The sequence below is a fragment of the Apaloderma vittatum genome, unplaced genomic scaffold (assembly GCF_000703405.1).
Source record: "Apaloderma vittatum isolate BGI_N311 unplaced genomic scaffold, ASM70340v1 scaffold11214, whole genome shotgun sequence".
Taxonomy (NCBI): domain Eukaryota; kingdom Metazoa; phylum Chordata; class Aves; order Trogoniformes; family Trogonidae; genus Apaloderma; species Apaloderma vittatum.
Window position 1 is genome coordinate 59,369 of NW_009713307.1, and position 10,539 is coordinate 69,907.

At 41.9% G+C, this 10,539-nt stretch overlaps 1 protein-coding gene and 1 long non-coding RNA gene across 2 annotated transcripts in view; both read left to right on the top strand.

The window, feature by feature from the left end:
• The first annotated feature begins 715 nt into the window (after positions 1-715).
• On the top strand, positions 716-4,854 carry LOC104273108. Its single transcript, XR_717809.1, has 3 exons — positions 716-727; positions 3,668-3,671; positions 4,839-4,854. It is a non-coding gene; the product is annotated as an uncharacterized LOC104273108 (long non-coding RNA).
• Positions 4,855-8,698: 3,844 nt separating this feature from the next.
• LOC104273109 (X-linked interleukin-1 receptor accessory protein-like 2) overlaps positions 8,699-10,539 on the top strand; it is a gene marked incomplete at its 3' end in the record, with an annotated part of 28,786 nt that continues 26,945 nt past the window's right edge. The window contains exon 1 of the mRNA XM_009868318.1: positions 8,699-8,775. Within this exon, the coding sequence (XP_009866620.1) occupies positions 8,699-8,775 (77 nt within the window). The remainder of the gene's footprint in view (positions 8,776-10,539) is intronic.

Consider the following 10,539-nt stretch of genomic DNA (forward strand, 5'->3'; position numbering starts at 1 on the left):
GCTCTTCTCAAAGATGAACTGAGAGTGTTTGAGAGTTGGCTTGCCTCTGGAAGCTCTTCTTTTAATGCACAGAGTCGGAAGCGTATCGCTTCCAAAATTAATAGAAAGTCCTATCTTAGGGCACCCTGTGCATCTAAAGGGTGTGTGGGTTGTGCGGGTTTGCTTCAGACCAGCTTGAGTTCTGGGGTTCTGCTGATGGCTGGGATGTGTCCCAACCTCACGTCTGCTTTGGAGCAATCTCAAGACAAGCCGTTATCTTAGACCTGCGTGTGCGTACCTGCAGCCTGGGTGATGTCCTCCTGAGGAAATGTGCTTTCTCTAGGTTTTGATTCAGAGCTGCGCTGCTGTAACAGTAGTGTTGATAAGACAACCAAAATCATGTGAAGATGGGCAATAGCAGGATGTTAAAGGTCGGGGAGGAGGTCTGCCAGGGAGCTACAAATCACCCCACAATTAGGCAGGCGTAGCGTTTAGTTCTGCCAAACAGACTGATTAAGTTTTATTCAGTTGCTTTAAAGAATCTTTTCAAGGCACGGTCTTGCGGCAGGTGCAATTAATGTGTGTGAATGTTTTTTGTTAAAAATAAATGCTTCTCTTTGTGAATCTGTCTTTTGCTTTAACAAAGCGAATATGAAGTCTCACAGTTCAGACATGTTTTGACAAGTGGTATCTCCTCTGTGAAACGATGTCTCGCTGCACTGCATGGTACCAACAGGGCTGTGCTGGGGTTGTGGCACTCACTGGTATTGTACGGGGAACCTTTGCACGTTCTGTACTATATTGGAATGCACAAGCTTGGTTTGAGACATTTATAAGTAGTTTAGTTTTAAAAGTCATTTGAAACTTGCTTGGAGTACCTTGGGCTTCATCTGTTTTCATAGCAGTTCCCTGAGAGGTAACTGCATTTGGTAAGAACACAAAATGCAACCAGATAATTACCTGTGTACGGTCACCGGTGTTCCATATTTAAAGGTCATAGGATCACAATATTGTATTCCTGAAGTGTACTGATAGGATGAAGTATCTTCTGATTGTATAAAATAGTGTTTGAATGAAAATATATGAAACCCAGCAGCTTCACAAATTTCCTATTTAAGGAACTTACAAAGAGTGTATATACACACATATGCACTCCTGGCGATACTGATTTTTTGTACTTACTATATAGAAACTGCAGAGCATTCATAGCATGAGAATTCTTCCAATAATTAGTTACTTTAACTTAAAATAGAAGTATCCTTTAATAAAGAATAAAGGGAAACAGTATCCATTTCCATTTTATAAATAGAAAATAGGTTATAAACTCCAGAGTTGTGTAGGTATTTAACTCCTATAGAGGATATATGCTTACTTATCTTTAATAGTCTGGGCCTTAGAAAGTGTAATTTCTTTACTACTGTAAAGAATTAATCAAAAACTGTGATTAAAGGCTTAAGGAATGTGTAGCTAACTCATAAAAATATGTACATAAATTTTGCTGATTCATTGCACTGTAAAGTAAAGCATATCCTTATTTATTATTATAAATGGTTCTCTAATGTAGCTCATGCAAAGTCTTAAATGAGTGCCATTCTTTTTCATTAGGTAGCTCTTTAAAATCAATAATGTTTTCTTTAAGGGAAAGCTTTGGCTGTTACTAATTTAAATCTCATTAACTTTTGCCTTTTTTTTCTTAAGGTTCAATTGGAGCTACATTTTTCATTTAGATTTCAAGCTGCAGGCTACATGTAATTCCATTTAGAAACTCAAGGTAGGCGGGAATAATGTTGGGTTAACAGTAATCTAGAGAACCAAAAATTCAGAATATTTTGCATGCAGCCATACACTTGTCATTTGGAATAAGTGGTCTTCCTAGCACAAAGTTCAGGGATGCATGGGTGTTTGAGAAATCCTTTCCTAATTAATGCAAAGTTTGCAAAAACAAGTTGAAAGTCCCTCTTTCCTGCACCGTATTATTTTGATTTATGTACTTATATGTGCAGTGAAATTTTATGAATATTCTTGAGACTCAGCACTGTAACCCGAGTCCCCTCTGTTTGCATATCTGTTGGTTTGGTGCGGTGGGACGCTGCTGTCATTCCTTCCGTTCTTGAAGTGTGTTATCCGTGCTCTCTGGAGTGCCAGGACTATTTTTTAATATATGCAAATAGAAGCAAAGAAGTGCAGGGTCCTTTATGCTGCTGAGTAGATTCATCTCTTCTAATAGGAGGCTTCTACACAGAGAAGCAGTCCGACAGCGACTGGGCTATTAGTGGTGCTTTTTGTTATCTCAACTTTATAGCTCATTAATGAGGTTGTATTTGCTTATCTTTCTTACGGAAGACACACTAATCAGTCCCAGGAAAAAGGAAATGACATACTTTGGGATATTTAGTATTAAACAATAGCTAAAAATTGCATTGTAAAGGTTTATGTAGCCCTGGGCAGTCTGGAGATTGAAAACTTAGAATGGCTTTTCAAAACAGTGGTTGGCTGGAAGGGTTCTGGCACCATGTTATTCACTGCACATCAAAATTAACACATTACCAAGTAGTGGTTATTTTCAATTATGTAAAATCAGATGAGTCTTTAGAGAGATTAAAATGAGATTTGTCATGGCTTAGGAGAATTCTTAAAATTGACAGCTTGACACAGCATGATTTCAGATTATGTGAAATCTGGCAGGAGGATATTTATATTTCTGTTTGCAAAGATTCTATTCAAACTCATCATGATGGAAATATTTACAATGAAGACATAATAATGTCTTTAATATGCAAATCATTCTAATTGCATTTCTTACACTGTCAACCTCACAGTGAAATATCATTTATTTTGCAAGTGACACATGAAAAAATATGATTGCATTTGTGATACTCATATTTTTAACAAAAATATAAGAAATACAACAGTGACTTAGAACTTCCCTTTATCAGCCATTGCCTTAATATAGTTTGTATGACATCTTCATCTCTCTTTTTCATATTCATACCCCTGGTTCTGACAGTCTCTCCCTGTTTTATCCTCCTTCCACTTCCCCAAAGAGGGTTTGCTGTACGGCCGTGCTCGCAGGAGTAGCAGCACCCAGTGCTGCAGGGTGCAGAGGCTGTGTAGGGTGCACTGACCTGTGTGGGAGTTGAACACCTCTGAGGCTGGACCTTGTGCCTGATGAAAACAAGACTGACGTGTTGCCATCAAATTCTGCTTTAACCTTGACAAGAGCCAACTCAAAGTACTTTTTATGTGCCCTGGGAACACGTGTTGTGCTGCTGGAGACCTCTCAACTCTCCTTCCCTGTCTGTAGCCCAAAATCCCTGCCCTGAGGTCACATACCTCCTGGGTGCTTTTTCCCCTCCGGCTGGGAACAGTTGTTTTCCTCTTCCTTTAGATGTAGAGCTGGACAGATGACAGATCTGTCATCTCAACTGAAAAATCTGTCATCATGAGCTGAAGTCAAAATAATAATTAAATGTGGTAGGTTGAATTAAATAGAACATTTTTAATTGAGAATGCATCTACTCACAACACTGACTGTTGAAGTGAATCCTCCCTCCCTCTCACCAGCTTCCCCCCGTGAACACTATTCACTGAATTCAACTTGTCTTTAGCAGGGGTGGGGAGGGAAGGATGAGGGGCAGGAGAGCCCAGCCCTGAGCTGGGAGCCAGGAGCCCTCTTGAGCCGCCCGAGAGGAGTGGGGACAGCCTGCCTGCCCCGAGAGGGGCCACGAGTCCCCAGGGCACCGAGCAGTTGGAGCCCCTCAAACTCACTGAGGCACTGCGGCCAGGCTTGGAAATGAGCACTCTCTTTGTGAAGAAGATAGTTGGAAGGAGAGGGCATCCAGCTTCGCATTTCTGTCCTGTCTTCTCTAATCACTGTTTTTTCTGCTGAAGAATATAAATACTGTTTTTCCATATTTTAAAACATGGTTTCCTAAATGGAAAGTCTCTTAGGTTTCTTTGGAGTGATCCCTGCAGAAGTTAATCCAGGTGTTACCACCTCAACACTTTGGTGTATTCATCATTTAAAAAAAAAAGTGCTTAAACACTACTCCAGTTATGTAATTTTTCTGGCTTGTCAGTAGCTCACGTGGAGGCTTTTATGATAATTTTTCAGTGTGGTCTTTTAATGTCAGGCAGTGGTGATTTAAAAACAATGTGTTGATGGATGATGTCCCTGATGATGGATGCTGATGCAGGACAGTGTCCCAGCTGGAGGACATGGTGACATCCAAAGAAAGTCCTCAGGTGCCAGGGACTCCCCTCTCGCACCCCAGTTCCCAACTCCTGTCTTTGCCCAGCTTCCTCCCAGAGCTCCGACACCTCTCCATCTTCCCGCCCCGCTCTTGGCCACTGCTTGATGAAATAGGTGGCAGCTGCATGTTTTGCAGAGCAAGCTGGGGCCCGTGAGGATCACGGACGGCCCATGAATAAAACACAGACCTTTTTGTTTTGTGCCAGTTTGAGCAAACGATGTATTAGTAATGAAGTTAGTCGCTTTTGCTTACTAATAAATGAAATGTTCCTGCTGCGGGTTTTGTTTCTGGCTTAGAAAGTTACAGGGAAGTGTAAGGAGAAGGTTGTAAAGTGGGCTGGTTTGGGATCTGTGTGCTCTATGATGGTTCTTATTTAAAGAGGAGCTCAAGGCAGTGCTGGTTCCATTTGCCCCTGGTCTGAGTCTCCAGAGCCAAGACTTGGGCGAACAACTGGCAAGCAGATAAAATCCCAGGGAAGGGCTTTGTGCAGGGAGCTGCAGCCCTGGGGGTGACAAAACGTCCCCTCTCCCCCGCCAAGGGGCCATTCCCGGGGCTGGGGCTGGGAAGAAGCGAGCCCCCGGGATTGGAGCCCAAGCGGGGACTGAGAGGAGTTGCAGCGTTGGTGTCAGAGCCTGCTCAGGGCTGCTGCTCACAACCGAATGGGAGGCAGTTTGGATTTTGGGGGTCTGCCATCACAGCCGCCTTTTCACAGTCTGTGTTTGAGAAATGGAAGTGCATGTGGTCCCGTAAATATGGCCCTTCTTCTCCCCGGAGCTGTGTTACTGGGGTGTTGGAGCTGTGGGTGGATGCAGGGCTGGGGGATGTTGTGATAGGAGGTTTTAGAAAATGTGTGTGTAAATAGTAAAGGTGCACGTGAAGAAATGTGCAGTGCTGTGTTACGGAGCACAGCGCTGCCTCACTGGTTACTGCTTTACCCAGAGAGGCACGTCTGTAGTACAGGTAGCCCTTGTGATAGCTCCTTTTTCAATGATCCTTCATTTTTCTTTCTTACATGTAATTATAATAGCTTACAGTAAGGATAACTCTATTTATTTTATATGGAAACAAAAGTCTTAAGAACAATGTTTGCTGTTTAAAAATACCCCATTTTGAAAACACTTCATGATTCATCAGTTACAGGCACATTTTAATCAAATAACTCTCTAACACTTCTATTCATGGTTGTCCTATAAAAGCAAATATTGTTTTGATTTGCGAGTGTTCATTTCACTGAAATGAAACTCAGTGTGTTCTGCAGTCGGGAGAGTTTCTTATTTAAATTCTGCAGCATATGTGCAGCTAATGAATTAAAATGAGAGAAGAATTACAACCTAGGGTAGAGCATGGGTCACAACCTTTTCAAACAGAGGTCCACCTGTCATGCAAGTGGAAATGGTAATTGGCTCACTGCAGCTGAAATTATCAGTGCCAGATAACAGGAGGAATGGCTTAGCAGTTGTAAACTGGTAAGTATGCCTAGATATTCAAAGATAAATGTGTAGAGACAAAGCAAATGACCAAAGCTGGTTATTTGTTGCAAGTAAATTCGGATGAATTTGATTGTTCCTTTCTATCCATGATCACGTCCTGATTTAAAGTTGTGCATTCTCTCTTTGGTTTTTTTCTCTGTTCATCAGGTAGTTTGCAAATATCCAAGGCCCAGAATATTCGTTCTACCTAGTGTGTCTATGATGGGGAACTAGTTTTGTAAAGCATTTGATAATCTTCTGATGGACTGCCTGCATCTTTGTAAGCTAGAAAATAAATGGTTAATGAGTGGGGTAGAGAACGTGCACAGCTAGATGTGGGCATTCATGTGAAAGGCTCCCTTTACCTGTCTGTGAATTGTGACCAGCAAAGGCTGTGTTGGTGGTAGGACCCAGTCCCTGGGGTCAGTAGGTTGAAAGAGGCCTCTGGAGAGCCCACATCTTGGCTTGTACTCAAAGGCTCTCTTCTGCTGTTGAGCAGTCTTCCTCTGCCACAAGTGAGATGTGGTAAGAGCCCTTACAGCAGACCTGGGTCACTGAAGCATTCTCCTCCGAGACAGTAGAATAAATTAATTTAGCCAAGAGTATTCAGCAGGGAGTCCCTCTTCCTAACCTTATCCATACTCAAGAGAAATGTGCCCTCAACACAGATAATCCAACTCAAACTGTCCACATACTTGAAAAACAGATGAAAACCAGTATAATTGTGTGCGTGTACACCAGTCCTTCTGCCCCACAGGGAGAGAGCAGCTCTTTAATTTTAAATTGTTATTATTCATAGCTCTTTCCTAAAATCCCCTGCTGGGAATAACAAGCAGTGGATATAGAGTTTCCTAATTGTGTGATTACTTGAGAGTGCAACTACCTGATCTGGAGTCTAGTTTCCATTTACTTTACCTTCAATAACTTTATTCAAAGGGAGTAATGAAAAGAGTCATCAATTATTGAAATGAATTCAGCTTTGTTCCCAAAGTTTGCAAGATGCTAAAGACTTGAAAACAGAAGTGTGTGAAAGTCTCCATGGATTATTGTGGTTGGCTGGAAAATATTAAAACTGTCTCCGAGAGTGTCCTTAAAAAGGTTGTGTATAGTCAACACCACTTAAAATATTAATTGCATATACCTTCAGGTATAAAGTGAATTTCCAGTGTATTGCATCTAACCAAAATCTTCTTAGGATAAAATTACTATTTATAAATGCAACAGAATATTTTCAGTCTGTTTTACTCATTACTTAAATCAGATATTATTCTCTCTTTTCTTAGATAATAATTCTTTTTGTTTTCTTTTTCTGTCTGATTTGTCTAAAAGTAGTTCTGTGCACCAAAAAAATATCAGAGATGCTGAGAAATCTCTGTGTTTTTTCCATCATTCATTGACTTCCTCAGAAATCCAGAGAGCTACTAAAAATGGCAATTCATTGTGGAACATGTTAGAAAAAAATACTTATTCCCCTTTCTGGAGCTTAGACTTTGTGGGCATTGTGTGAAAAAAATACTTGGGTTCAGGTGGATTTCAGAGCTGGATGAACAGCTAATTTACAGACTTTATTGAGTTCATACCGGTGTTTGCACGGAGTTGTTGGGTACCTGAGTTGTTTGTTTATGGATTTGAAATGTCAGTATTTAGCAGGAAAGTTTTGTTACTTTTTCAGTCCAGGAAGCAGATGTAATGTCACATACCTGGTCTGGCCGCTCTAGTCTAGAGCAACATACTCTTTGTTTAAAATAATGTTCCCTTGCTAGTGGAATAAAACAAAAATGGAGATATGTTAATTTAATGACTATTTCATGGCTGACTTTGAAGAAGTGGAGATTCATTTATAGATCCACAAACAAGAAGAGGAGTTTAATTGTTCAGATAAGTTGTTCACTGCTGATCACCCACTTGACTTTACTTCTGTGGGAGCAAAGGCAAGAGCTTTGTAAATGAACTGTCCCACAACTCTTCCAAATCTGCCTCCTCCAGCGCAGGAGGGGAACCGCCGCGGGAGGCGCCGGGCTGGGCGGTAGAGAAGGGGCTGACGGGTCAGGACGGGCTGGGGCACCGTCCTCCAACCTGTGGGTGGGACTTCACAAAATATACAAATGCAATAACGCCGTGAAGTATGATTTCTTCATTGTATGTGCCCTGGCTCTACTGCTGTTGATTTTCAAGGTGTCTTATGTTGTTTTCAAACATGGTAACAGCCGCAGAGAGTTAAGGCATTACACTGAATATTTAAAACCAGTTTGTACTGTTCACTGCAACACGGACTCTTTAAAAACCTGCCAGATATTGAAGTGATTAGGAGATCAAGGTCACCAAGCACTCATTTTTAGCGTAAATATGCTGCATTTTAAACAGTTGCTTTAGTGCCCTCCTCTTCTCTTGCTCCCCACTCAGCAGAGCAATCCCCTGGAAGCAAAGAGCACAGCTTTGGAAGGGCACTTCGGGTCCATCTGTCTCCAGGACTTCTCACTTGAAAGAGGTAGCAAAGAATATGACGAGACTAGAAATTTCCTTTCCATCACAGAATGTATTTCAGAGCTTCCCATCTCCAGCAAAGTCGAACCTGCCAGCTGTGATTTGCTCTTCTCTCCATCAGCAAGCCTTCCCGAAATTCCCCGTGATGAGGTGCAACCTGAAAAGCTGGCTCTGACAAGTGCTAAAGCACGAAATGCCCTCATCCAGTAACTTCTCCTGACACTACTTTAGCTTTTTTGTTCTTCAAGTATGATTTCTAAGTCTCGACCTCATTAATATGCCATTGCTCCTGGAAGCTGAGAATTTATTCAGGGTCCAAGATGTTTTTTTTTTCTCTCCCTAGAGAATTTTACAGATTGGTGATCTACTAGTATGTTCTTTCTTTTGCATTTTCAATATAAGACTAAAATGCTTCTGGCTCCACATGCATATGAAAGTCAGGACAGAGCAATCCGTTGTTATTTGGACCTCTGGCAGTATATATTTACAGTTTGTTTGACCTCAAAGGAAATTATGAGTGTTCAGCTGGAATACTTGACATTTGAGTTGGGTTGTTTAGCTGTGGCTCTTAAGCTGGTGAAAAAAAGGAAGCATGTGCGCAAGTCTTAAAAACCTTTTAGGCCATCTTACAAAAATTTTGATCAAAATTTGGAAGAAAATTAGGATAAGTAAATGCATTCTTCTTTGCTTATGAGTCAGATTTTGAGACATAATTGCATGTTGCTAAATCTGATGAGCTTTTTTGCACTTACCATTATTTGATTTAGAATTTTGAAATATTTGCACTTTTACATGTCTTGAACATCCCAAGCTTTTTTGCCAGTAAGTCTGAATAGTCTAAGTCTTGCTAGAAAACATTCAGAAAATGGAGATTAGAGTAGAGAAGCTACAAAGTCTGTGAGTGATCCTCTTTTTAGATGTTGTGTTTCTATAGCAAAATAGTCTTGGTTGATGGTTGCCGAATCTAGATCTTACTGTGATAGAAATGAATTATTTAGTGAAAGTTGTTGTTAACAGGGTAGTAGGAGAAACATTGCAAAATTTACCTAGCTTGAATCATGATAAAGTTGTTTTTTTCTCAAGATCAAAGATGGTTTTCTAAGCATCTTCATCTACAATAGATATTTTTTTATTTATTTACTGTATCCCTCAGAGGATGACTATTTAATTTTTCTGTAAAATGCAGTTTAAAATATGAGCATACTCAGATTAAAAAAGTAGTGTTCACTTGACTCAAAGAAGGGTGAAATTGTAGCTCGCAGAAAAGAAACATCATGAACACTTCACCTGAATTTCCTTCTCCTTTCCTCCCTGCTTGCTTTGAGATGGGCTTCTCTGCAACTGGAGAGGCCACCCTGCACTCCCTTCTGAAGTACCACCAGCACAGGCTTCTCCTTCTCCCCTGAAAACTGAGTACTTTGCTGCCCGTGGCAGAGATACCAGCTCAGATGTCTCTCAGTAGAGTGGATTTCTATTTATTGTTTATGAGAGTGTCCTTTGACACTCTGGAAGGTCAGCTAAGCTGAGAGAGCTCTACAGGCAAAGATCTTACCTCGCTTTGGAGCATCCATGATTTCAAAGAGTGTGCAAAGTGGTCAGTAGACTGTTGTGTTTGCAGTGGGTTCTCTAACCAGCAGTTGTACCTCTGAATGCTGGAGCACTTAAAGAATCACAAAAGGCACGGGCATGTGGTTGGTGTTAGTTTTTAGGCAGCTCAGCTCCCTGCCTGGGATCGTGGTGTGAGATGCAGGGATGGGCTCTGGGAGGAGGATGGGGCTGGGCTGGCAGGGCACCACACGCTGGGCTCAGGTGGTGGACGGGTCTCACCCAGCAGCGCTGGGCTGTGATGAGATGCTGGCCAGGCTCTGCAAGCGTCGCAGCAGGATTAGCCTGGCACAGCCAGAGGTGGGAAACCAATTCTGTGTCATGAACTGGAGCTAATGCCCTGACCTACTCTGCCCTGGTGAGGCCACCTCTGGAATATTGTGTCCAGTTCTGGGCCTCTCAGCTCAAGAGAGACAGGGAACTGCTGGAGAGAGTCCAGCACAGCCACAGAGATAATGAAGGGAGTGGAACATCTCCCTTATGAGGAAAGGCTGAAGGAGCTGGGGCTCTTTAGCTTGGAGAAGAGGAGGCTGAGGGGTGACCTAATTAATGTTTATAAATATGTCAAGGGGGAGTGTCGGGAGGACGGAGCCAGGCTCTGCTCAGTGATGTCCAAAGATAAGAGAAGGGGCAATGGATACCAGCTGGAACATAGGAGGTTCCACAAAAATATTAGAAAAAACTTTTTCCCTATGAGGGTGACAGAGCCCTGGCACAGGCTGCGCAGGGAGGTTGGGGAGGCTCCTTCT